Genomic DNA, 26,741 nt, shown 5'->3' with positions numbered 1-26,741 from the left:
GGTGCTCATTAGAATTATAATCATCATTCTTTGCAATTGTTCATTTAAACATTTTAATAATTTTGCAGACACTCTTATGCGGATCGATGTACAGTTAGTGCATTTTTCTTAAGACTAGACTAAACTAGGTGAGACAACATATTACAAACTGATCAAGTACATTTTCCCTCAATACATTTTTTATCAATATTTTTACATGTACATTTATATTTAGTTAATTTAACAGACGCTCTTATCACACCATAGTGCTATCAGAAACCAATGCAAGAGGGGCCACAAAATGAGAACCACTATCACAAACTGTATAGAAAGGTCTTAAGTATTTTGAACATAATAATTACAGTATTTTAAAATACAAAATACATTGGAGTGTAGTTCAGCCCAGTGTAATTCAAATGACAAAATTTTCAGAAGTAGAAAAAATACATATTTCAAATACAGAAATACTGCTCATCTCTGTCTATTGGTGCCATTTGCAACACAACCAGAGACTGCCAAAAAACACAACCCTATGGAGCAATCCTTGGATAGGTTTTCAGAATGCACTTGGAAAACTAAAGGCATAGAAACTGTAAATGCCTTAGTAAGTGGAAATTCATGTATTTCCATGACAGAATTAAAAAGCCATTTTTTATTTTTTATGACCAATGTTGATATTTTTAAATACATGCAACCTAAAAGTTTCATATCACAGAATGTGTATTTAAAATATCTTGGACGTCAGAGCAATCTTGAGAGATTCCTATTTGAGTCAGAAAAGAGTGTTCATATGATAGGTAAGACATACAAAACCTTGCAGGGAACCTATCCAACTGACAATCACCAATAAAAATATATAAACTTTAGGAACCAAGACTTAAATATAACTTACATTGGCACAAGATAGAGGGAATGTTGGAACATAACTAATGAACATTTGTGCTTAATCCAGTGTAAACTAACGTATATATAAAGGCATTATACAAGATACCAAATTCACAAATTCTACAACCCAACGACAGTGTCATATTTTAGAAGTATCATTGAATTATCATTGATTTACCACAGTGAATTACCACAGTGAATTATTGTAATGTTTGTTTATGTGTAAATTAATCCAATAAAGGATGGGTTGCCAATTGGCGATTCGATACAAAAATAAAATATAATTCACTGATTCATTCAGATCTAATTAATTCTTAAGTGTAAAAGCAACAATGATTCAATAATCCATGCCTTCTGGGAATGTTATAAAGTCCAATAGTTACGGATAGGGGAGACGCTAGCTTCTCAACTGGCCAATTGCCAGGGGAAATGCAGGACGCCAGATTCAAATAAAATGCTATGCAATTCAAACTTTCATTAAATCACACATGTAAGATACTCAATTAAAGCTACACTCGTGAATCCAGCCAACATGTCAAATTTTCGCTTTTCGGCGAAAGCATAAGAAGCTATTATCTGATAGCCTGCATCCATCTGCACCAGCAGTAAACAAAGGAGCTAGCATAGCAGGTGCTACACAAAACGCTGAAATAAAATATAAAGTATGCATTACCTTTGACGAGCCTCTTCTGTTGGCACTCCAATATGTCCCATAAACATCACAATTGGTTATTTTGTTTGATTAATTCCTTCCATATATATCGAAAATGTCCATTTACAAACTACTTTTGTAATACAACGTTAGGTATTTTTAAACGTTAATAATCGATCAAATTGTAGACGGGGCAATCTGTATACAATACAGGAACGAAACCAAACCAGCACTGCTGTTCACGTCTTGCGCAACTCACAAATGTGTCCCCATTTCTGAGTTGGCCTACTTCCTCAATGCACAAATTAATAACTTCAACCATATTCCAAAGACTGGCGACATCGTGTGGAAGCGGTAGGAACTGAAAATGGATTCGTATTAAATATCCAATGACAAAGACAATATATTCAACAGAGAGGGGGGGGAAAAATCTGAACAGTTAGTCCTCTGGGTTTTGCCTGCTACATAAGTTATTTTATACTCACAGACATGATTCAAACAGTTTTAGAAACGTCAGAGTGTTTTCTATCCAAATATATGAATAATATGCATATCTTATATTCTTGGCATGACTAGCAGGAAGTTGAAACTTGGCACGCTATTTACCCAAAAGTGAAAATTCTGACCCCTAGCTTTAAGAGGTATTAAGGGCAGAGTTAGAAAGTAGGATGTCAGAAGTTAAAATGTAAATGTACTTTGAATTCATCTGTATCCATATTTCAAGACATGTCATGTGAGGTTGCAGTGAGATACCCAATGGGTTGGATAATACACTTCTCATCAATCTTCTTGAAAAAATGTATATTTGAAAACGGGAAATCAACATATCCTCCATCATTAAGACAATGGAAAAATCATATGCTTGATTATCTAAATATTGAAAGAGCAACAGAGAGGAACAAAATGATGCAATTTCAAAACGTGGCAGAGAGTAGTACAGGCACTGGAGATAGAGGTGAGTACAAGTGGGTCTGGGAAGGTGTGATGTTGTTTATGTTTATGTGCATCTGTATGTTGTCTTTTAATATGTGCATGTTTTGTATTCTAAATTAAAATAAACGTACAAAAAAATGAAATACACTGGGCTAAACTGCACTGTAATGTATTTTCTATGCTGAAAATACTGTAATTTATATTATCAAAATACAGCATTCTTTTCTATACATTTATTTTTATAGTGGTTCACATTTTTTGGCCCCCCAAACTGACTGGTTTTCTGATCCATGCCCCTACCTTTTTTTAAAGATATCTGTGACCAACAGATGCATATCTGTATTCCCAGTCAAGTGAAATCCATAGATTAGGGCCTAATGATTTTTTTTAATTGACTGATTTCCTCATATGAACTGTAAAATTAAAATCTTTGAAATTGTTGCATGTTGCGTTTATATTTTTGTTCAGTATATTTTAAAATATGAAATACATGTATTTTTATTAAATACATGGTAAAATACAAGTATTTTGTTGTTTATTTACATACATTGATCTTTATGGTATTGTGAATGTGTATTTTGTAATTGTATTTTGGAATTTTTGCCCATCCTGCCCATAGTGCTCTATATAGGGAATAGTGCACTATATAGGGAATAGGGTGGCATTTGGGATGAATACTCTGGGGAATGATTATGCTAATCAAGGTGCAGGCTTGTCTGAGACCACGGTTGACTGTGACAGGAGGATAGTGTGGTACAAGCTGTAATACATGGGCTAGCATGCATTCTAATTAAGAACAACTTACTAAGGCAGATCAACAGCAACAACAACAACATTATTCACATTCAAAGCAAGAAAAAAGGTTTATCGAGAATGTGATTGCTGTTCCACCTGGCTACTTGCAAATAATTTTTGTTGTGTTTTAAATGAAAAAAATATGAAATTAAAGTTTTTAGTAGGTTATTTTGATGCATTAATCTCTATGGTATTTTGTAATTGTATTTCTCATTTTTGGCCATACTGCACACAATCACAGCAACCCATTTTTCCATCTCCTATTTTATCTGCTTTATTTGACATTTATGTAACTAGGCAAGGTAGTTAAGATCAAATTCTTACTTTCAATGACAGCCTAGGAATAGTGGGTTAACTGCCTGTTCAGGGGCAGAACTCCAGATTTGAACCTTGTCAGCTCGGGGATATGAACTTGCAACCTTTCAGTTACTAGTCCAATGCTCTAACCACTAGGTTACCCTGCCGCCCCACTACTTGTATATATCTGGTGTGTTTTTATATTTATTCATTTGTATATCTTATTGTTATCTGCTCTGGTAGATTCTGCATGACCCAGACAGACTGACCAGTTGCATGGGCAGGACCGATCATCTGTGTTTGTGCTGCGTACGTGCAGTGAACAATTGTCTGTGATTTTGTTTGTGTGTGCGGATATGTGTGCCTTTATCAGATTTGGCGATAACACTTTATTTGGATTTTCCATCTACAGACTATCTACAGACTATAAGTAACATTTAAACTACCTATCTACTAACCCTAACTCTAACCTTAACCCTTAACCTAACCTAGTGTGCCCGATTTGGCACCTACGGAGAAGTCTGAATCTCTGACAAGTCTCAAGAAAACCTGCTACAGTAAGGGTGTCGCCAGGCCTGTAGCCATCAGCCCCCTATCTGTAGTAGTGGCTGGGTTGGCTGGGTGTTAGACGGTGAATTGATGTTGGTGGCAGGTAAAGATCCCACTGGGACCAGTTATATTTCCTCTGATGGCCGCCAACTGCCACACACACACACACACACACACACACACACACACACACACACACACACACACACACACACACACACCAGGCCTGGTTTATTACCAGTAACTGCTAATACCGAAGAGACACAACGGGAGAGACGAAGTGAGGGAGAGATGGAGAGAGGAAAGTGTGGTTTCACCCAGAGGAATTATTATGAGACTGACATGCAGGGTTTTCACCACTGCTTTGTGATATAGGGAAAGACTGGCAATGACAGAATCTGTTGAATCTGGTAATTGTAGGATCTTTGAGATTCCATTTACCCTCATTAGTGTGTCATTCTCTTATATGTAATGGCAGCAGGGTTGGTCGGTAACAGTTTTCGGTCCCACTTTGTTTGAAGTGCCGCTTATGAAAAAATCTTTATGAACACCTTCCTAGTATTGAGTTGCACCCCCCCCTTTTTGCCTTCAGAACAGCCTCAAGTCATTGGGGAATGGACTATACAAGGTGTCAAAAGCATTCCATAGGGATGCTGACCCATGTTGACTCAAATGCTTCCCGCAGTTGTGTCAAGTCGGCTGGGTGTCCTTTGGGTGGTGGACCATCTTGATGCACATGGGAAACTGTTGAGCATGAAAAAAGCAGCAGTGTTGCAATCCGATGCCCCTGGCACCTACCCCGTTTCATGGCACATAGTAAATATTTTGTCTTGTCTATTCACCCTCTGAATGGCAAACACACACACAGTGCATGTCTCAATTGTCTCGAGGCTTAAAAATCCTTCTTTAACCTGGCTCCTCCCCTTCATCGACACTGTTTGAAGTGGATTTAACAAGTGACATCAGTATGGGATCATAGTTTTCACTGGATTCACCTGGTTAGTATATGTCATAATGAATTGTGCACTCAGGGCTTCATAATGGATTCACCTGGTTAGTCTGTCATAATGAATTGTGCACTCAGGGCTTCATAATGGATTCACCTGGTTAATCTATGTCATAATGAATTGTGCACTCAGGGCTTCATAATGGATTCACCTGGTTAGTCTATGTCATAATGAATTGTGCACTCAGGGCTTCATAATGGATTCACCTGGTTAATCTATGTCATAATGAATTGTGCACTCAGGGCTTCATAATGGATTCACCTGGTTAGTCTATGTCATAATGAATTGTGCACTCAGGGCTTCATAATGGATTCACCTGGTTAATCTATGTCATAATGAATTGTGCACTCAGGGCTTCATAATGGATTCACCTGGTTAGTCTATGTCATAATGAATTGTGCACTCAGGGCTTCATAATGGATTCACCTGGTTAATCTATGTCATAATGAATTGTACACTCACGGCTTAGCTGTTTTTTTGAAGGCCAACATCCCTTATTGATGGCGCTGGCTGCATTTGGACGTCCGTAAAATTTCTCAAATGTCCATTTAAATCTTCCCTGTCATGTTGTCTGGCACCAAAATGTTCCTGAAGGACACTCTGAAATGGCACAATGTCTTTTTGAAGATTTTAGAATATTCTCATGAAAATCTGTCGCCAATTGGATGGAAACCTAGCTATAGACACCCTAAAGACTGGCAAGTGCGCTAGTCCAGTGTCACTTTGATTAATCCTGCACTTTCTAGTTCACCAGCAGCCCTAACCATCTAAAGAATAAGCTACCAGCCAAACAAGTTTGTAAGAATTGTACAACTCCCCCCTCATACTCATTTGTAGGTTGAGCAGCTTTTGTCTCTCTCTCTATCTACAGTATGTAATTGCATATGTATTTATGTAGAAAATAGGGACCACAAATGGAAATAAGTGCCCAACTTTATTTAGCAATTTTTTTAAATATATATCTTTATTTAAATAGGCAAGTCAGTTAAGAACAAATTCTTATTTTCAATGACAGCCTAGGAACAGTGGGTTAACTGCCTTTTCAGGGGCATAACAACTGTTACGGCTTTCTAGGTGTGGTGAAGGAGAGTCGGACCAAACTGCAGCGTGTCGATTGCGATCCATATTTATTCAAACAAACGTAAACAATGAATAAACACTAAACACTACAAACCAATAAACGTAACGAAAACCGAAACAGCCTATCTGGTGCAAACTAACAAAGAGGACACATAGGACACTATGGACAATCACCCACGACAAACTCAAAGAATATGGCTGCCTAAATATGGTTCCCAATCAGAGACAACGATAAGCACCTGCCTCTGATTGAGAACCACTCCAGACAGCCATAGACTTTGATAAACACAAAATACTTTGACCAGGGCGTGACAACAACAGACTTTTACCTTGTCAGCTCAGTGATTTTATCTTGCAATGTTTTGGTTACTAGTCCAACGCTCTAACCAATAGGCTACCTGCCACCCCAATCCCGGTTACCGTTTAAAAATCTTTGTGTATAAACATATTTTTTTACTGACAAATAAAATCAATAACTCCAAACTGTGCAGCGATCATTGGATGAATGGAAATAGGCATATTTTACAAAACACCAAAAAGTTGAATGACATTCGGAAATTATCAAGCCAAGCCATTGATACAGGGTAAGCCTACATAATAGGGAGGGATGCATTTTGTTTGTCGAAATGTAAATATTTATTCTGGTGTTGAAAACACAAACCATGATATTGAAGTGGCCGAATTTCCGATTTCTAACATGATGTTTGGGAGAAATGTACATAGTTCTCGCGTGCATTTACAGTGCAAGCGTGTGGTTTCTCCCAAAACACGAGTAAGAAACATTCATATATTTCTTCATTCACAGAGCAACAGGCTTTAAAAGTATCGGCAACATTTTAAAATCCAACAGCAGCATGTTCGTTTATTGCCCTGTCAATTAACATGAGAAAAAGGCGCTAGGCACATAAAGTTAACAGAACAATCTAAGATATATAGCCAACACAATGTTAAACACTCATATTAAATGAACTACAACTTGAAATAAAAACATTCCTAAATAAGACACGCATGGCAAGAATCACTAATCAAATAGTACGAGAGAGAGAACGAGAGAGAGAATGAGCGAGAGGCACCTGTCCCTGACTGGGAGAGACAGACTAGGGCAGGCGGGGAGCAGTGCAGTGGAGCCGAGGAGGCTCTCAACTAGGCAGACATCCAGGGCGACAATAGACTATAAAATAACCGTCGGGAGAAAACAAAACCATGAAGGTGATATAGTCGCTAACCAAAACAGTAATAAAAAATGTTAAAATCCAGACCAGAATGGATGCTCATGTAAAAGCAGGGAGCGAAATGTTTGGTGATCAGATGTGGACTGGTGAGCAGGTTTCTCCAGGCTGAAGAAAATGTGCTTTAAGGGCAAGTTAAGGTTGTGTTACCAAAAGCTGGGTCTCATTGGATTTAGTCTGGGGCATATATCATGACACTAGGCAAGACCCAAATGCAGACACAGGAGGCAGATGGTTGGAGTTTAAGATGTTTAGTAAATCCAAAGAGAAAAGGCAAGAGAATGGTTGTCTGCAGGCAAAAAGTCATAACCAGATCAGAATCCAGGAGGTACAGAGTGGCAGGCAGTCTCGAGGTCAGGGCAGGCAGAATGGTCAGGCAGGCGGGTACAGAGTCCAGAACAGGCAAAGGTCAAAGAGGCCAGGAACACTAGAAAAAGGAGAAAAGGACAAGCAGGAAACTGGGAAAAAATGCTGGTAGGCTTGGACAAACAAGATGAACTGGCACAGAGAGACAGGAAACACAGGGATAATTACACTGGGGAAAACAAGCGACACCTGGAGGGGTTGGAGACAATAACAAGGACAGGTGAAACAGATCAGTGCGTGACAGCCTATCGTGGGTTTAATTTATGAAGAAAATATTTTGGTTTCGATTATCATATACTGTTGATCTGGTTTGGTGCTAGGGGGCAGTATTTTCATTTTTGGGAAAAAAACGTTCCTGTTTTATACGGGATATTTTGTCAGGAAAAGGTGCTCGAATATGCATATAATTGACAGCTTTCGATAGAAAACACTCTAACGATTCCAAAACTGTAAAGATATTGTCTGTGAGTATAACAGAACTGATGTTGCAGGCGAAAGCCTGAGAAAAATTCAATTCGGAAGTGCCCCAGGTTTTGAAAGCGCTGCGTTCCAATGACTCCCTATTTGGCTGTGAATGTACCATCAACGAGCTTACGCTTTCTACGTATTCCCCAAGGTGTCTACAGCATTGGGACGTAGTTTTACGCATTTCTGTTGAAGAATAGTCGTAGGCGGCCACATTGCGTAAGTGGGCACATGGTGGCTCCGAGAGAGATTCTCGTGTAAAATACAGAGGTAGCTGTTACTCCAATCGGTCCTAGAGAAAAACAAATTGTCCCGACGTATATATTATCGAATAGATGTTAGAAAAACACCTTGAGGATGGATTCTAAACAACGTTTGCCATGTTTCTGTCGATATTATGGAGCTAATTTTGAATATTTTTCGGCGTTTTGGTGACAGCAATTTCCGGGCGATTTCTCAGCCAAACGTGAAGAACAAACGGAGCTGGTTTGCCTACAAAAATAATATTTTGGGAAAAAATGAACTTTGGCTATCTACCTGGGAGTCTCGTGAGTGAAAACATCTGAAGTTCATCAAAGGTAAACGATTTAATTTGATTGCTTTTCTGAATTCCGTGACAAGGTTGCCTGCTGCTAGCAAGGCATAATGCTATGCTAGGCTATGATAAACTTACACAAATGCTTGTCTAGCGTTGGCTGTAAAGGATATTTTGAAAATCTGAGATGACAAGGTGATTAACAAAAGGCTAAGTTGTGTCTCAATATATTTCATTTGTGAATTTCATGAATATGAATATTTTCTAGGGATATTTATGTCCGTTGCGTTATGCTAATTAGTTTCAGGCAATGATTATGCTCCCTCATGCGGGTTTGGGAGTCACTAGAGGTTCATTTCTTTGTTGCAATATTGCAGATTAGCACAGGCGCTACACGAGGCAAGTTGATATTATTGAGGATGGCATTACACAGAGCTCAAGGACTGACAAGAATGACGAAAAGCCTGAGAAAGGTGAGAGGTGCATTGTGATTGTTACAGTTGTCGATCAACGCAGAACTATGACCAATTTTGACTCTGAAAAAGCCACCAGCTTCGTTTACCTATATTCACTCTGAGGAAATGTTTGCTCACTTATGTAAACGGGTGTTTTTAATAATCAGGCTTTTGGGACACTTCACACATTATTTAAAGGAGCTCTCCAAGATTTTCAACATTTAGCTTGCTTTGCCACCCATCCAAACCAGTGTTTTGTTTTGCATTTAGGTTACTGTAGATGGTTTCATGGTGGCAGTCGTGGTATGGTAGCATGGCATAACTGCGGAGTCTTGCACCCCTGCTGCTGCCCTAATTTCACATTCTCGTGAGCCTACACTATTCAGTAAAATTAAGTAAGACCTGTTACAAATGTGTTTTGAGAACTGTTTTTGGAGCTGCAACTAACAACTATTTTGATAATCAATCCGTCAGTTATTACTAAGTTTTAAAAACGCCTGTTAAGCTGACTGAATGTTTTATAAAATATGATTTTTTTTTGCGCATTACAGTGCAAATAGCAACAACAGACAAACTCAAACTCAGTTATTTTGTGAGAACTTCCATTAAATTGTATTTCCACATGAGACAGGAGCAGTGTCCGCTCAAGACGATTTGGGACTCTAAGTGAGATTTGATTTCGGTGCCCCTCCTATTGAAGTTGATGGTCTTGCTGCCCTGGGACTCTCAAGTCTTCTCACATCACTAACATTTGTCTCACTTCTCATTATTGAAGGTCTGCAACAAAGCCCTGAGGAGGTTCAAGAGGAGGAAGGGTTTCCAAACTAGGTCAAGTTCTCTACAGAGATTGGTGGTGATAGATGAATCCAAGTTCTCACACAAGAGAAAGGTGTAGCATTATCCGTTTTGATGTAGTAACATTCATTATCTGGGCTTTGGAACTGAGAGGTAATTTGAGGGTATATTTCACTTATGGTAATCAGTTGCCTTTGTAAAGTACTCCTCTGGAGATATACTGATATGGATAAAAAAAATAGAGGGCTTGCCCATTTCATATACAGAATTATTTGATAAATACATCTCTGTGCTCTTGGACTCATCATCAGTGACGTTTCCTAAGATCATTTAGGGTCTTTCAACATTATGCAACTTCACCCATCAGACCTTAGCTTGTGTCATAAGTGACAATATGCTAGTTCATATGGATTTTCTGATCCCCTGCCATTCCAAGGCGTGACTAACCACTGACCAAATAACGATATGCACTTGTTCCTATCTTTCAGTACAATCGTGGAAGGATGGGGCCAACATGGAGAAGACAGGGCTGGGTATTTTTTGATGATGGATGTCGAACACACCAGACGGCTCCCAGTTCTTATTAAAATGGTGGGAAACCGTTCACGTGAAACCTCAACCCTTATCATCAGACGACATGTGCGAATACGTTCCACCATTCTGAGTGATTGCTGGAGAGCGTATGACAGGCCTCTTGAATATGCTGGGTTACAGTCACCAACTTTGTGGCTCATCACACAGAATGTGACACACAACAAATGAAAAGAGTGTGGCAGACAATAAAGGGGGCAGGTCTGCAGGCTAAAAAGTTTAAAGAAGCATCTCCATTTTATTGAGTGGATGTACTGGTTGGGCAAAGAAAATAATAAAAGAGTACTCTCTCTACTCGTCAAAGACTGAATATTAGTGTATCAGCTGTAAGATATTCACTCTTAGCATGCAACCCATAGAGGAAATGGAGCCAGGAGTACCCAGTGCCGGGAACTTGCCACGCCGATATAAATAGCAGTCAATACCGGCCCTTTAAATGCAACCCCTGCAAGCTCTAATTTGACAAAAACAACAGAATATCAACTTTCATTTATATCAACCAATATAATGTCTTTGGAGCTATGATCCTACAGCAAATTAACCCTTTTGACAGGGTTATGAGCATGTGATTCACTTTACATTAATTAGCTTGTTCCTGCGTTAGAAACATTGTATTTACAATACTTTTCTTTATAATGACATGGTAATAACTGAAATTGTGATTTAAATGTTTTTATAACATTGAAATTACACAATAATTACACATAAAGGTGCTGAAACAACATTTTTCCTAGATTGAGATAGATCCCCATAGATCACAACTGCACGTATTGTATTGGGTGTCAGCCATCGTTGTAACATAGTAACTACATAGCAATTACAGAGTAATTCATGTCCAATCAGATTTTATTTGTCACGTGTCACACAAACTTACAGTGAAATGCTTACTTATAAGCCCTTAACAAACAATGCAGTTTCAAGAAAACAAGTGTTGAGAAAGTATTTACAAAAATTAACTGAAGTAAAAGTACACAGTACAGAGTCAGTATGGTTAGTCGAGGTAATTGAGACAATATGTACATGTAGGTAAAGTGACTATGCATAGATAATAAACAGAGAGTAGCAGCAGCGTAAAAATGCGTGTTCTACCGCCTGCCGTGCGGTAGTAGAGAGAACAGTCTACTACTTTTTGGGGCATTCCTCTGACTCCGCCTGGTATAGAAGTCCTGGATGTCAGGAAGCTTGGCCCCAGTGATGTACTGGGCTGTATGCACTACCCTCTGTAGTACCTTGTCGTCGGAGGCCAAGCAGTTACAATATCAGGCGGTGATACAACCAGTCAGGATGCTCGCTGGTGTAGCTGTACAACTTTTTGAGGATCTGAGGACCCATGACAAATCTTTTCAGTCTCCTGAGTGGTAATAGGTGTTGCTGTGCCTTCTTCAAGAATGTCTTGGTGTGTTTGAACCATGATAGTTTGTTGGTGATGTGACCATGTGCCCTCCAGGACACCTACACCACCCGATGTTACAGGAAGGCCATAAAGATCATCAAGGACAACAACCACCCGAGCCACTGCCTGTTCACCCCGCTATCATCCAGAAGGCGAGGTCAGTACAGGTGCATCAAAGCTGGGACCGAGAGACTGAAAAACAGCTTCTATCTCAAGGCCATCAGACTGTTAAACAGCCAACTCTAACATTGAGTGGCTGCTGCCAACACACTGACTCAACTCCAGCCACTTTAATAATGGGAATTGATGGGAAATGATGGGAAATATATCACTAGCCACTTTAAACAATGCTACCTAATATAATGTTTTCATACCCTACATTATTAATCTCATGTATACGTATATACTGTACTCTATATCATCTACTGCATCTTTATGTAATACATGTATCACTAGCCACTTTAACTATGCCACTTTGTTTACATACTCATCTCATATGTATATACTGTACTTGATACCATCTACTGCATCTTGCCTATGCCGCTCTGTACCATCACTCATTCATATATCTTTATGTACATATTCTTTATCCCCTTACACTTGTGTGTATAAGACAGTAGTTTTGGAATTGTTAGTTAGATTACTTGTTGGTTATTACTGCATTGTCGGAACTAGAAGCACAAGCATTTCGCTACACTCGCATTAACATCTGCTAACCATGTGTATGTGACAAATAAAATTTGATTTGATTTGATTTGAACGCGTCTTCTTCCTGAGCGGTAAGACGGCTGTGTGGTCCCATGGTGTTTATACTTGCGTACTATTGTTTGTACAGATGAACGTGGGACATTCAGGCATTTGGAAATTGCTCCCAATGAGGAACCAGACTTGTGGATGTCTACAATTTTTTATCTGACGTCTTGGCTGATTTCTTTTGATTTCCCCATGATGTCAAGCAAAGAGGCACTGAGTTTGAAGGTAGGCCTTGAAATACATTCACAGGTACACCTCCAATTGACTCAAATGATGTCAATTAGCCTACCATAAGCTTCTAAAGCCATGACATCATAAATGCTTCACAGATTTCAAATAACAGACACATCTCAACATCAACTGTTCAGAGGAGACTGCGTGTATCAGGTCTTCATGGTCGAATTGCTGCAAAGAAACCACTACAAAAGGACACCAATCAGAAGAAGAGACTTGCTTGGGCCAAGAAACATGAGCAATGGACATTAGACTGGTGGAAATCTGTCCTTTGGTCTGATGAGTCCAAATTTGACATTTTTGGTTCCAACCGCTGTCTTTGTGATAAGCAGAGTAGGTGAACATAGGATCTCCGCATGTGTGGTTCCCATCGTGAAGCATGGAGGAGGAGGTGTGATGGTGTGGTGGTGCTTTGCTAGTGACACTGTCAGTGATTTCTTTAGTATTCAAGGCACAATCAACCAGCATGGTTACCACAGCATTCTGCAGTGATAAACCATCCCATCTGGTGTGCGCTTAGTGGGACTATCAATTGTTTTTCTACAGGACAATGACCCAACACACCTCCAGGCTGTATAATGGCTGTTTGACCAATAAGGAGAGTGATGGAGTGCTGCATCAGATGACCTGGCCTCCACAATCACCTGACCTTAACCCAATTTGGTTTGGGATGAGTTGGACCACAGAGTGAAGCAAACAAGTTCTCAGCATATGTGGTAACTCCTTCAAGACTCTTGGAAAAGCATTCCAGTTGAAGCTGGTTGAGAGAATGCCAAGAGTGTGCAATTTTGTCATCAAGGCAAAGCGTGGCTACTTTGAAGAATCTAAAATGTATTTTGATTTGGTTAACTTCTTGCGTCGAGCAATCCCGTATCCGGGAGCGTAATCATAGCCTCAAGCTCATTAGCATAACGCAACGTTAACTATTCATGAAAATCGCAAATGAAATAAATATATTGGCTCACAAGCTTAGCCTTTTGTTAACAGCACTCTCATCTCAGATTTTCAAAATATGCTTTTCAACCATAGCTACACAAGCATTTGTGTAAGAGTATTGATAGCTAGCATAGCATTAAGCCTAGCATTCAGCAGGCAACATTTTCACAAAAACAAGAAAAGCATTCAAATAAAATCATTTACCTTTGAAGAACTTCGGATGTTTTCAATGAGGAGCCTCTCAGTTAGATAGCAAATGTTCAGTTTTTCCAAAAATATTATTTGTGTGGAGAAATCGCTCCATTTTGTTCATCACTTTTGGCTAAGAAAAAAAATGTTCCAATTAACTCCATAACATCGACAGAAACATGGCAAACGTTGTTTAGAATCAATCCTCAAGGTGTTTTTCACATATCTATTCGATGATAAATCCTTCGTGGCAGTTGGGTTTCTCTGGAGCAAATGGAAAAATGCACGCAGCTGGAGTTTACGCAATAATTTCGACGGAGGACACCAAGCGGGCACCTGGTAAATGTAGTCTCTTATGGTCAATCTTCCAATGATATGCCTACAAATACGTCACAATGCTGCAGACACCTTGGGGAAATGACAGAAAGTGTATGCTCATTCCTGGCGCATTCACAGCCATATAAGGAGACATTGGAACACAGCGCCTTCAAAATCTGGGCCATTTCCTGTTTGAAATGTCATCTTGGTTTCGCCTGTAGCATCAGTTCTGTGGCACTCACAGATAATATCTTTGCAGTTGTGGAAACGTCAGAGTGTTTTCTTTCCAAAGCTGTCAATTATATGCATAGTCGAGCATATTTTCGTGACAAAATATCTTGTTTAAAACGAGAACGTTTTTTTAATCCAAAAATTAAAAGAGCGCCCCCTATATCGAAGAAGTTAACACTTTTTTGGTTACTACGTTAGTTCATGTGTTATTTCAAAGTTTTGATGTCTTCACTATTATTCTACAATGTAGAAAATGGTAAATACAAAGAAAGAATCTTGAAAGAGTAGGAGTTTCCAAACTTTTGACTGGTACTGTATAAAACAGGAAATCTAATTTTTGACTGCACATGGCCATTAACAATAGATTTCCATTCAAAACATGTTCAACATAGGCTATTTTGCAAAAAAGGGATAACCCTATATGTTGTTATTTTGTCTCCGTAGGCTCAAGGCCAGCTCTAGGCATAAGCAACATAGGCGGTTGATTAGGGCCGCTAGCCGCTAGTGAGCACCGTACCCCAATTTCCTCAGTCTGGTTCTCAACTTACTGTTGAGTGTTAAATCAAATCAAATCCATTTCTATAGCCCTTCTTACATCAGCTGATATCTCAAAGTGCTGTACAGAAACCCAGCCTAAAACTCCAAACAGCAAGCAATGCAGGAGTAGAAGCATGCTGGCTCGGAAAAACTCCCTAGAAAGGCTTAAACCAAGGAAGAAACCTAGAGAGGAACCAGGCTATGAAGGGTGGCCAGTCCTCTTCTGGCTGTGCCGGGTGGAGATTATAACAGAACATGGCCAAGATAATAAGAATCACAGTAGTTGTCGAGGGTGCAACAGGTCAGCACCTCAGGAGTAAATGTCAGTTGGCTTTTCATAGCCGATCATTGAGAGTATCTCTACTGCTCCTGCTTTCTCTAGAGAGTTGAAAACAGCAGGTCTGGGACAGGTAGCACGTCCGGTGAACAGGTCAGGGTTCCATAGCCGCAGGCAGAACAGTTGAAACTGGCCAGGTGGACTGGGGACAGCAAGGAGTCATTATGCCAGGTAGTCCTGAGGCATGGTCCTAGGGCTCAGGTCCTCTGAGAGAGAAAGAAGAAAGATAGAGAGAAAGAGAGAATTAGAGAGAACATACTTAAATTCACACAGGACACCGGTTAAGACAGGAGAAATACTCCAGATATAACAGACTAACCCTAGCCCCCAACACAAACTATTGCAGCATAAATGCTGGAGGCTGAGACAGGAGTGGTCAGGAGACAGAGTTGTTCAATACGAAAGGTGCAGTTTTGAAATTTGGTTGTGTATCAGCAGTTTTCCTTTCGTTATATTTGTCAATGACTGTCACTCAATTGTCACTCACTAACATGTTTTAGATTGTTAAGCTAGCCTAGCCAGCTATCTAAAGGTGTAGTAATCATGGCCAAATTATCGACCTGGCATGAAGGGAACGTGCACAGGGGCCACTCTCACTCAGATATAATTTTAACATTGCAAAAGTCATGGCAAAATGTGCAGAATGTCAGGAAATTCATTTTAAAACAGCAATATTTTCACTTTGCCCCATGGGAAAAACTTGTAGAATTGCAGGAAATTCTCTTTAAAACTTAATCTCACTTAGGGTCCCCAAAAGACTAAAGACGACCTTGCACAGGCTATTTAACAAACTAGACTATAACGGACTAACATTCCAACTGGAATGAATTACAACGCAATATTTAAAATACTGTAAATACACTTTTTGTAATGTCATATTTAGCCATGGAGCATGTTCTGACTGGCTAGTGAGGGGTCAAGCCTCAACACACCTACAACTTATTTATTCATCATAACGCAGCCCTTTTGCACCACCACCAGCTACTGCACCCATAATTCCCTCAATAATATTTCTGACAAACCACAGACCAATTTTTATTTTTATTTTACTAGGCAAGTCAGCTAAGAACAAATTCTTATTTTCAATGACAGCCTAGGAACAGTGGGTTAACTGCCTGTTCAGGGGCATAACGACAGATTTGTACTAGTCCACCGCTCTAACCACTAGGCTACCCTGCCGCCCCAAAATAGTGCTACCGGCAGCGATAAGAATCACCACTGCGTTAAAATAGAGACCCGAGAATCAGTACACACACACAGCGACACCCCCCCACACACAGTGCTTTTAATAAACACATACAGTGCTTTTAATGAACACACACACACACACACAGATCCAGTATACAAACTAACATAGAGACACAAAGTCAAAACAGCAGTGTAAAAACAGCAGGGGGTAGTGAGCATGTAGACAAGTCTCTCTATTTAGCTTTCATCAACAAAATCTTAATTATAAAACTGGAATACCATCTTTAAGTAACACACCCGTGTATTCAGGTACTCCCCTGTGAGATCTGTCCCAGGTAGTCTTCATGTTGTGGTATTATTACCCCGCTTTGTGATAACAAATTCTATCAGCATTTTGAAGTACCTTTTTTTTGTTCTGCATTCAGTTCTTCACTACCTCTCGCAAGCGAGGGGAAATAAGACTAATTCATGTTATAATTGTTCCGTTATAGATTTTGGCATTGATGACATAATCAGATTGAAATAGCGACTGGAGCAACTGGAGACAAAAAAGCGTGAACAGGCTCGTTCTACTTTTTAATCTGGTTTCAATTCATATTTATGTTTAATTCATCTTTAAGTCTTTCAGGTCACTCACTTTCTCTAGTTGACCGGGAAATAAGATCCAACAGATTGTCCATATACTAAAGGCTGGTTGGTTGATAAGACTTGAGAGGGAGCTTAAAAAAAAGCTTTTTTAGAATGAAAGATATGGAAAACCTCATATATGTGATTGGAATGGAGAGGGTATACTCTCCCTGGAATTTTCTGGAATTCATGATTAATTCAGAGGTCATGGTCATTTCATTTTTTGCCCTGATTCGCTTCTTTTTCATTTCCCCACTCTCTGCATGCCTAACCTTCCCCGTCACTGAAAATCTGGGGTTTCTGTCTGATGTATTCTGCTTGATGGCTGTCATTGCTCATTTAGCTTGTAGAAAGCCTCTCCCTTCATTACAGAGTGTTGTAATTCACATTTGTACACACTGTGATTTACATTTCATTACTGAATAAATGCTGAATTAAAGACTTAGCGCAGTAGATTAAGCTCACGCCTAATTGATTATGAGCAACATCAGGACATGTTACCACTCATAGCAAATTACCCATTAATGATTTCCTTTCTGTCTGGTGTGTTTGTGGGTGTGTGTCTGTGTGTGTGTCTGTGTGTGTGTCTGTTTGTGTATGTGTGTGTGTGTGTGTGTGTGTGTGTGTGTGTGTGTGTGTGTGTGTGTGTGTGTGTGTGTGTGTGCATATGTGTGCTTGTGCGTGAGTATCATCCAAAATGCATGAAGGCCAGAGGATCTGAGCAGCAACAGACAGATCTGATTACAAACCTCTCACCTCACCAAGCCCCAAACTCTCCCAAAGTTACTGCCCCCGGGGCCACACTACAGAGATCACACAGACTCAGAGAGAGTGATGAGAGACACAGAGGGAAAAGTTTGCTTGACCTTATAACCATGTTGTCAGTGGAGAGTTGGAGATGGATACCAGCTTTTTAATTTAATCAACATACTAACGCTGTCTCGCTCATTTTCCCTCACTCACTTGCTCTCACTCACTTGCACTCAATCACTCACTCATACTCATTCACTCTTTTTTAATTTCTTATTTCACCTTTATTTAACCAGGTAGGCAGTTGAGAACAAGTTCTCATTTACAACTGCTACCTGGCCAAGATAAAGAAAAGCAGTGCGACAAAAACAACCACACAGTTACACATAAACAAACATACAGTCAACATCATAAAATAAATGAAAAATAGATACATCTATGTACAGTGTGTGCAAATGTAGAAGACTAGGGAGGTAGGCAATAAATAGGCCATAGAGGCAAAAACAATTACAATTTAGCATTAATACTGGAGTGATATATGTGCAGATGATGATGTGAAAGTAGAGGTACTGGGTGCAAAAGAGCAAGAAGGTAAGTAATAATATGGGAATGAGGTAGTCGGGTGTGCTATTTACAGATTGGCTATGTACAGGTACAGTGATCGGTAAACTGCTCTGACAGCTGATGCTTAAAGTTAGAGAGGGAGATATAAGACTATAAGACAGCTTCAGAGATTTTTGCAATTCGTTCCAGTCATTGGCAACAGAGAACTGGAAGGAAAGGCGGCCAAAGGAAGTGTTGGCTTTGGGGATGACCAGTGCAATATACCTGCTGGAGCACGTGCTACGGGTGGGTGTTGCTATGGTGACCAGTGAACTGAGAGAAGGTGGGGCTTTATCTTGCAAAGACTTATAGATGACCTGGAGCCAGTGGGTTTGGCGACGGATATGTAGTGAGGGCCAGCCAAAGAGAGCATACTGTTCGCAGTGGTGGGTAGTATATGGTGCTTTGGTGATTAAACGGATGGCACTGTGATAGACTACATCCAGATTGCTGAGTAGAGTGTTGTAGGCTATTGTGTAAATGACATCGCTGAAGTCAAGGATTGGTAGGATAGTCAGTTTTACAAGGGTAAGTTTGGCAGCATGAGTGAAGGAGGCTTTGTTGCGAAATAGGAAGCCAATTCTAGATGTCATTTTGGATTGGAGATGCTTAATGTGAGTTTGGAAGGAGAGTTTACAGTCTAACCAGACACCTATGTATTTGTAGTTGTCCACATATTCTAGGTCAGAACCGTCCAGAGTAGTGATGCTAGTCAGGCGGGAGGGTGCATGAACTTAGTTTTACTAGCATTTAAAAGCAGTTCGAGACAACAGAAGGAGTGTTGTATGGCGTTCGAGCTCGTTTGGAGGTTTGTTAGCACAGTGTCCAAAGAATGGCCAGATGTATACAGAATGGTGTCGTCTGCGTAGAGGTGGATCAGATTATCACCAGCAGCAAGAGCGACATCATTGATATATACAGAGAAAAGAGTCAGCCCGAGAATTGAACCCTGTTGCACCCCCATAGAGACTGCCAGTGGTCCGGACAACAGGCCCTCCTATTTGACAAACTGAACTCTATCTGAGAAGTAGTTGGTGAACCAGGCAAGGCAGACATTTGAGAAGTCAAGACTATTGAGTCTGCCGATAAGAATGCAGTGATTGACAGAGTCGAAAGACCTAGCCAGATCGATGAAGATGGCTGCACAGTACTGTCTCATCGATGGCGGTTATGATATCGTTTAGGACCTTGAGTGTGGCTGAGTTGCACCCATGACCAGCTCGGAAACCAGATTGCATAGTGGAGAAGGTACGGTGGGATTCGAAATGGTTGTTGATCTGTTTATTAACCTGTTAACCTGCAAAATACAGCATTCACAAAAAGCATAAATAAGTATAAAATGAATCACTAACCTTGAATTATCTTCATCAGATGACAGTCATTAGGACTTCATGTTACACAATACATGCATGTTTTGTTTGATAAAGATCATATTTATATAAAAAAATCTGAGTTTACATTTGCGCATTAGATTCACTAACTCCAAAAACATCAGGTGATTTTGCATAGCCACATCGTTTCAACAGAAATACTAATCATAAATGTAGATGATAATACAAGTTATACACATGGAATTATAGATATACCTCTCCTTAATGCAACCACTGAGTCAGATTTCAAAAAAAGTTTGCGGAAAAAGAAACCCATGCAATATCCTGAGACGGCGCTCAGAACTAGAAACACCACAGCCGCAAAGATGGCATCAACATAAACAAGAAATGACATGATAAATATTCCCTTATCTTTGATGATCTACATCAGAAAGCACTCCAGGACTCCCAGGTCCACAATAAATGTTTGTTTTGTTCGAAAATGTCCGTTATTTATGTCCAAATATCTTCTTTTGATAGCGCGTTTGGTATCCATATCCAAACTCTAATTCTGGTCAGCGTTATATCGGACAAAAACTTTAAAAAGTGATATTACCGGTCAAAGAAACATTTCAAACTAAGTACAGAATCAATCATTAGCATGTTTGTAACATATAGCTTCAATAAAGTTCCAACCGGAGTACTCCTTCTTGTCTTCGTGAGCAATGGAACGCAAGTGACTACCACGAGGAATAAACATGATCAGAAAATGGCTGACTGCCAGACACCTGACTGATTCTGCTATCATTCACACCCACAACATCATAGAAGTCTCATTATAATTTGTATTGATGGTTGACATCTAGTGGAACCCCTAGGCAGTGCATCATCATTCATATCTCAAGGGGATTTCATTGGGGACTCTGGTGAATACATACAAAGCTCAGATGTCTGACTTCCTGTTTTGATTTCAACTCAGGATTTTGCTTGTTATTTGACGTGGCTCTCTGTAATTACTCCAGATATTGGTCCCCCACCTAAAGGACATCCAGCCAACTTGACACCACTGTGGAAAGCACTGTAGTCAACATTGGCCAGCATCACTGTGGAATGCTTTCGACACTTTGTAGAGTGCATGCCTCGACGAATAAAGGCTGTTCTAAAGGCAAAAGTGAGTGCAACTCAATATTAAGAAGGTGTTCCTAATGTAGAATGAAGTTCTGAAGCAGTTCATACCCCTAAAAAAGTGAGGAAGCCTTTGCCTCTTCCCGGGTGGCCGTCATACCAGTCGGGTCTGGGATCTTGGGTTCCAGGAGCAGGTTCTCTGGGGGATCTAAGTTGACGACTGGAGTACTAGGCACTAAAGCTTGGATAATGGCTCCTCCTGGGTTGGGAGTGTGCAGTGGATGGAGGGAGTCGGTAAGTGCCGGGAGAGTCTCTGATATTTGGGGGAGTTGTTCTTGCTGCTGCCCCATCAGTGCTCCCTGGTGGGTTGTAATATTTTGATCTGGTCGATCTCTGATGGGTCCATGTTGGAGGCAGAAGCTTGTTGTGACATGATGAGGTATGACCCAGGACCAGGGAAGAGAACCAGACGAGGAACCAGTGGTTAGGATAAACATAACTTTGATGGGGAAAAGTTCAACAGTAGGTGCAAAGTAAAACTTGGGAAAACAACAAACACTATGATTGAATAACTCACTCAGGAGACAACCACACATGGCAATGAAATCAAGCTTCTGCAAAGGGTGACAGAAAACACACCTCTCTAAAAGGAAATTATAATTAGGAACAGAAAACCCTTGTGACATGTGAAACTGTGACACCCTCTGATGTCCACATCTTTGATGGGGCCCATGCTCACCTCTCTGATGGGCCATTTGTTCACAAGCTCTTTGATTTCTTGATCTCCTTTGCTGTATATCCTGCTCCATGTTGAAAGAAATTGCAAGTGTTCACACACACCCTTTTATCTGGTGTCCAATTGTGGTTGACACTATGTGAGATCAATTAGCAATAACAAGTAGGCATCATGTGTGGTTGTTATGTACAATACATGTAATTTAGATGTTTATACTTTAGAAACACATTTTATTCCCGTAGTTCTCAAAATCCATATATAGTAGGCAAACCAGTTTTAAAATCTATAGGTTTGCCAAATGGTTAAGTGATTAATCATTAAGTGCATTCGGATTACGTGATGGTCAAATGTAAGAAGTTAAAATAAATAAGAGAATCATATAAAAAGTAGTGTTAGCATTGCATTGTGAAAGGCAAATACTTTATATGAAAGGTATTTCCAGATGAAACACTGATTAGGTTTGGTGAAAAAGTTGCTGTGTGAATTTGTGTATTGTACAACAAAAATATAATTTTAAGAGTTGTGAAGTTTTACCACATACTTGTGAAAATAGTTTAAAAAAATATTGGTTCTGTTCCAGAATAGTATACTTTCGTTTTTGGTTCTGGTTCAGTTCCACAAATAAATGTAATTATTTTACAGTTTTTGGTTCAGTTCCCTTAACTGGTTCCAGACACTGTTTTGGACACTATATACATTATATAAACTGAGTGTTCAAAACATAAGGAACATCTTCCTAGTATTACGTTGCACCCCCTTCTGCCCTTAGAACAGCTTCAATTCGTCGGGGCATTGACTCTGCAAGGTGTCAAGTGTTCTACAGGGATGCTGGCCCATGTTGACTCCAATTTGTCCCACAGTTGTGTAAAGTTGTCATTTGGGTAGTGGACCATTCTTGATACAAATGGGAAAATGTTGAGCATGAAAAACCGAGCAGCGTTGCAGTTCTTGATACACTCAATCCAGTGCGCCTGGCGCCTACTACCATGCCCTGTTCAAAGGCACTTAAATCAGACTGTATACCAAAGGTATGACGAAACATTTATTTGTATTTCTCTAATTATGTTGGTAACAGTTTATAATAGCAATAACGCACCTCAGGGGTTTGTGGTACAACCACGGCTAAATGCTGTACCCAGGCAGTCTGAGTTGCGTAGTGCGTAAGAACAGCCCTTATACCATGGTATGGCTAATATACCATGGCTATTAGCCATTTACTACACCACGTCAGGCCTTACAGCTTAAATAAATTATCTGCAGTGCCTTTGGAAAGGATTCAGATCCCTTGAATTTTTTCACATTTTGTTATGTTACAGCCTTCTTCTAAAATGGATTTAAAAAATCCTCAACAATCTACACACAATACCGCATAATGAAAAAGTGAAAACAGGTTTTTAGAAATGTGTATACATTTATTAAAAATAAAAAACAGATACCTTATTTACATAAGTATTTAGACCCTTTGCCATGAGACTCGAATTTTTTATTTTTTATTTCACCTTTATTTAACAAGGTAGGCTAGTTGAGAACAAGTTCTCATTTGCAACTGCGACCTGGCCAAGATAAAGCATAGCAGTGTGAGCATACAACAAAGAGTTACACATGGAGTAAACAATTAACAAGTCAATAACACAGTAGAAAACAAAGGGGGGGTCTATATACAATGTGTGCAAAAGGCAGGAGGATGTAGGCAAATAATTACAATTTTGCAGATTAACACTGGAGTGATAAATGATCAGATGGTCATGTACAGGTAGAGATATTGGTGTGCAGAAGAGCAGAAAAGTAAATAAATAAAAACAGTATGGGGATGAGGTAGGTGAAAAGGGTGGGCTATTTACCAATAGACTATGTACAGCTGCAGCGATCGGTTAGCTGCTCAGATAGCTGATGTTTGAAGTTGGTGAGGGAGATAAAAGTCTCCAACTTCAGCGATTTTTGCAATTCGTTCCAGTCACAGGCAGCAGAGTACTGGAACGAAAGGCGGCCAAATGAGGTGTTGGCTTTAGGGATGATCAGTGAGATACACCTGCTGGAGCGCGTGCTACGGATGGGTGTTGCCATCGTGACCAGTGAGCTGAGATAAGGCGGAGCTTTACCTAGCATAGACTTGTAGATGACCTGGAGCCAGTGGGTCTGGCGACGAATATGTAGCGAGGGCCAGCCGACTAGAGCATACAAGTCGCAGTGGTGGGTGGTATAAGGTGCTTTAGTGACAAAACGGATGGCACTGTGATAGACTGCATCCAGTTTGCTGAGTAGAGTGTTGGAAGCCATTTTGTAGATGACATCGCCGAAGTCGAGGATCGGTAGGATAGTCAGTTTTACTAGGGTAAGCTTGGCGGCGTGAGTGAAGGAGGCTTTGTTGCGGAATAGAAAGCCGACTCTTGATTTGATTTTCGATTGGAGATGTTTGATATGAGTCTGGAAGGAGAGTTTGCAGTCTAGCCAGACATCTAGGTACTTATAGACGTCCACATATTCTAGGTCGAAACCATCCAGGGTGGTGATGCTAGTCGGGCATGCAGGTGCAGGCAGCGACCGGTTGAAAAGCATGCATTTGGTTTTACTAGCGTTTAAGAGCAGTTGGAGGCCACGGAAGGAGTGTTGTATGGCATTGAAGCTTGTTTGGAGGTTAGATAGCACAGTGTCCAAAGACGGGCCGAAAGTATATAGAATGGTGTCGTCTGCGTAGAGGTGGATCAGGGAATCGCCCGCAGCAAGAGCAACATCATTGATATACACAGAGAAAAGAGTCGGCCCGAGAATTGAACCCTGTGGCACCCCCATAGAGACTGCCAGAGGACCGGACAGCATGCCCTCCGATTTGACACACTGAACTCTGTCTGCAAAGTAATTGGTGAACCAGGCAAGGCAGTCATCCGAAAAACCGAGGCTACTGAGTCTGCCGATAAGAATATGGTGATTGACAGAGTCGAAAGCCTTGGCAAGGTCGATGAAGACGGCTGCACAGTACTGTCTTTTATCGATGGCGGTTATGATATCGTTTAGTACCTTGAGTGTGGCTGAGGTGCACCCATGACCGGCTCGGAAACCAGATTGCACAGCGGAGAAGGTACGGTGGGATTCGAGATGGTCACTGACCTGTTTGTTGACTTGGCTTTCGAAGACCTTAGATAGGCAGGGCAGGATGGATATAGGTCTGTAACAGTTTGGGTCCAGGGTGTCTCCCCCTTTGAAGAGGGGGATGACTGCGGCAGCTTTCCAATCCTTGGGGATCTCAGACGAGATGAAAGAGAGGTTGAACAGGCTGGTAATAGGGGTTGCGACAATGGTGGCAGATAGTTTCAGAAATAGAGGGTCCAGATTGTCAAGCCCAGCTGATTTGTACGGGTCCAGGTTTTGCAGCTCTTTCAGAACATCTGCTATCTGGATTTGGGTAAAGGAGAACCTGGAGAGGCTTGGGCGAGGAGCTGCGGGGGGGGCGGAGCTGTTGGCCGAGGTTGAAGTAGCCAGGCGGAAGGCATGGCCAGCCGTTGAGAAATGCTTATTGAAGTTTTCGATAATCATGGATTTATCAGTGGTGACCGTGTTACCTAGCCTCAGTGCAGTGGGCAGCTGGGAGGAGGTGCTCTTGTTCTCCATGGACTTCACAGTGTCCCAGAACTTTTTGGAGTTGGAGCTACAGGATGCAAACTTCTGCCTGAAGAAGCTGGCCTTAGCTTTCCTGACTGACTGCGTGTATTGGTTCCGGACTTCCCTGAACAGTTGCATATCACGGGGACTATTCGATGCTATTGCAGTCCGCCACAGGATGTTTTTGTGCTGGTCGAGGGCAGTCAGGTCTGGGGTGAACCAAGGGCTGTATCTGTTCTTAGTTCTGCATTTTTTGAACGGAGCATGCTTATCTAAAATGGTGAGGAAGTTACTTTTAAAGAATGACCAGGCATCCTCAACTGACGGGATGAGGTCAATGTCCTTCCAGGATACCCGGGCCAGGTCGATTAGAAAGGCCTGCTCACAGAAGTGTTTTAGGGAGCGTTTGACAGTGATGAGGGGTGGTCGTTTGACTGCGGCTCCGTAGCGGATACAGGCAATGAGGCAGTGATCGCTGAGATCCTGGTTGAAGACAGCGGAGGTGTATTTGGAGGGCCAGTTGGTCAGGATGACGTCTATGAGGGTGCCCTTGTTTACAGAGTTAGGGTTGTACCTGGTGGGTTCCTTGATGATTTGTGTGAGATTGAGGGCATCTAGCTTAGATTGTAGGACTGGCGGGGTGTTAAGCATATCCCAGTTTAGGTCACCTAACAGAACAAACTCTGAAGCTAGATGGGGGGCGATCAATTCACAAATGGTGTCCAGGGCACAGCTGGGAGCTGAGGGGGGTCGGTAGCAGGCGGCAACCGTGAGAGACTTATTTCTGGAGAGAGTAATTTTCAAAATTAGTAGTTCGAACTGTTTGGGTATGGACCTGGAAAGTATGACATTACTTTGCAGGCTATCTCTGCAGTAAACTGCAACTCCTCCCCCTTTGGCAGTTCTATCTTGACGGAAGATGTTATAGTTGGGTATGGAAATCTCTGAATTTTTGGTGGCCTTCCTGAGCCAGGATTCAGACACAGCAAGGACATCAGGGTTAGCAGAGTGTGCTAAAGCAGTGAGTAAGACAAACTTAGGGAGGAGGCTTCTGATGTTGACATGCATGAAACCAAGGCTTTTTCGATCACAGAAGTCAACAAATGAGGGTGCCTGGGGACATGGGTTTACCTCCACATCACCCGCGGAACAGAGAAGGAGTAGTATGAGGGTGCGGCTAAAGGCTATCAAAACTGGTCGCCTAGAGCGTTGGGGACAGAGAATAAGAGGAGCAGGTTTCTGGGCATGGTAGAATATATTCAGG

General features: G+C 40.9%; 1 protein-coding gene across 1 annotated transcript in view; it reads left to right on the top strand.

Moving 5' to 3' along the window:
- fibcd1b (fibrinogen C domain containing 1b) overlaps positions 1-11,855 on the top strand; it is a 322,405-nt gene extending 310,550 nt beyond the window's left edge. The window contains exon 8 of the mRNA XM_031809373.1: positions 10,511-11,855. Coding sequence (XP_031665233.1) covers positions 10,511-10,566 — 56 coding nt within the window. The 3' untranslated portion in view covers positions 10,567-11,855. The remainder of the gene's footprint in view (positions 1-10,510) is intronic.
- The last annotated feature ends 14,886 nt before the right edge of the window (positions 11,856-26,741 follow it).

Source organism: Oncorhynchus kisutch, linkage group LG29 (assembly GCF_002021735.2).
Source record: "Oncorhynchus kisutch isolate 150728-3 linkage group LG29, Okis_V2, whole genome shotgun sequence".
Classification (NCBI taxonomy): Eukaryota; Metazoa; Chordata; class Actinopteri; order Salmoniformes; family Salmonidae; genus Oncorhynchus; species Oncorhynchus kisutch.
Note: the sequence above shows the minus strand (reverse complement) of the source record. Positions and strands in the feature narration are given on the sequence as shown.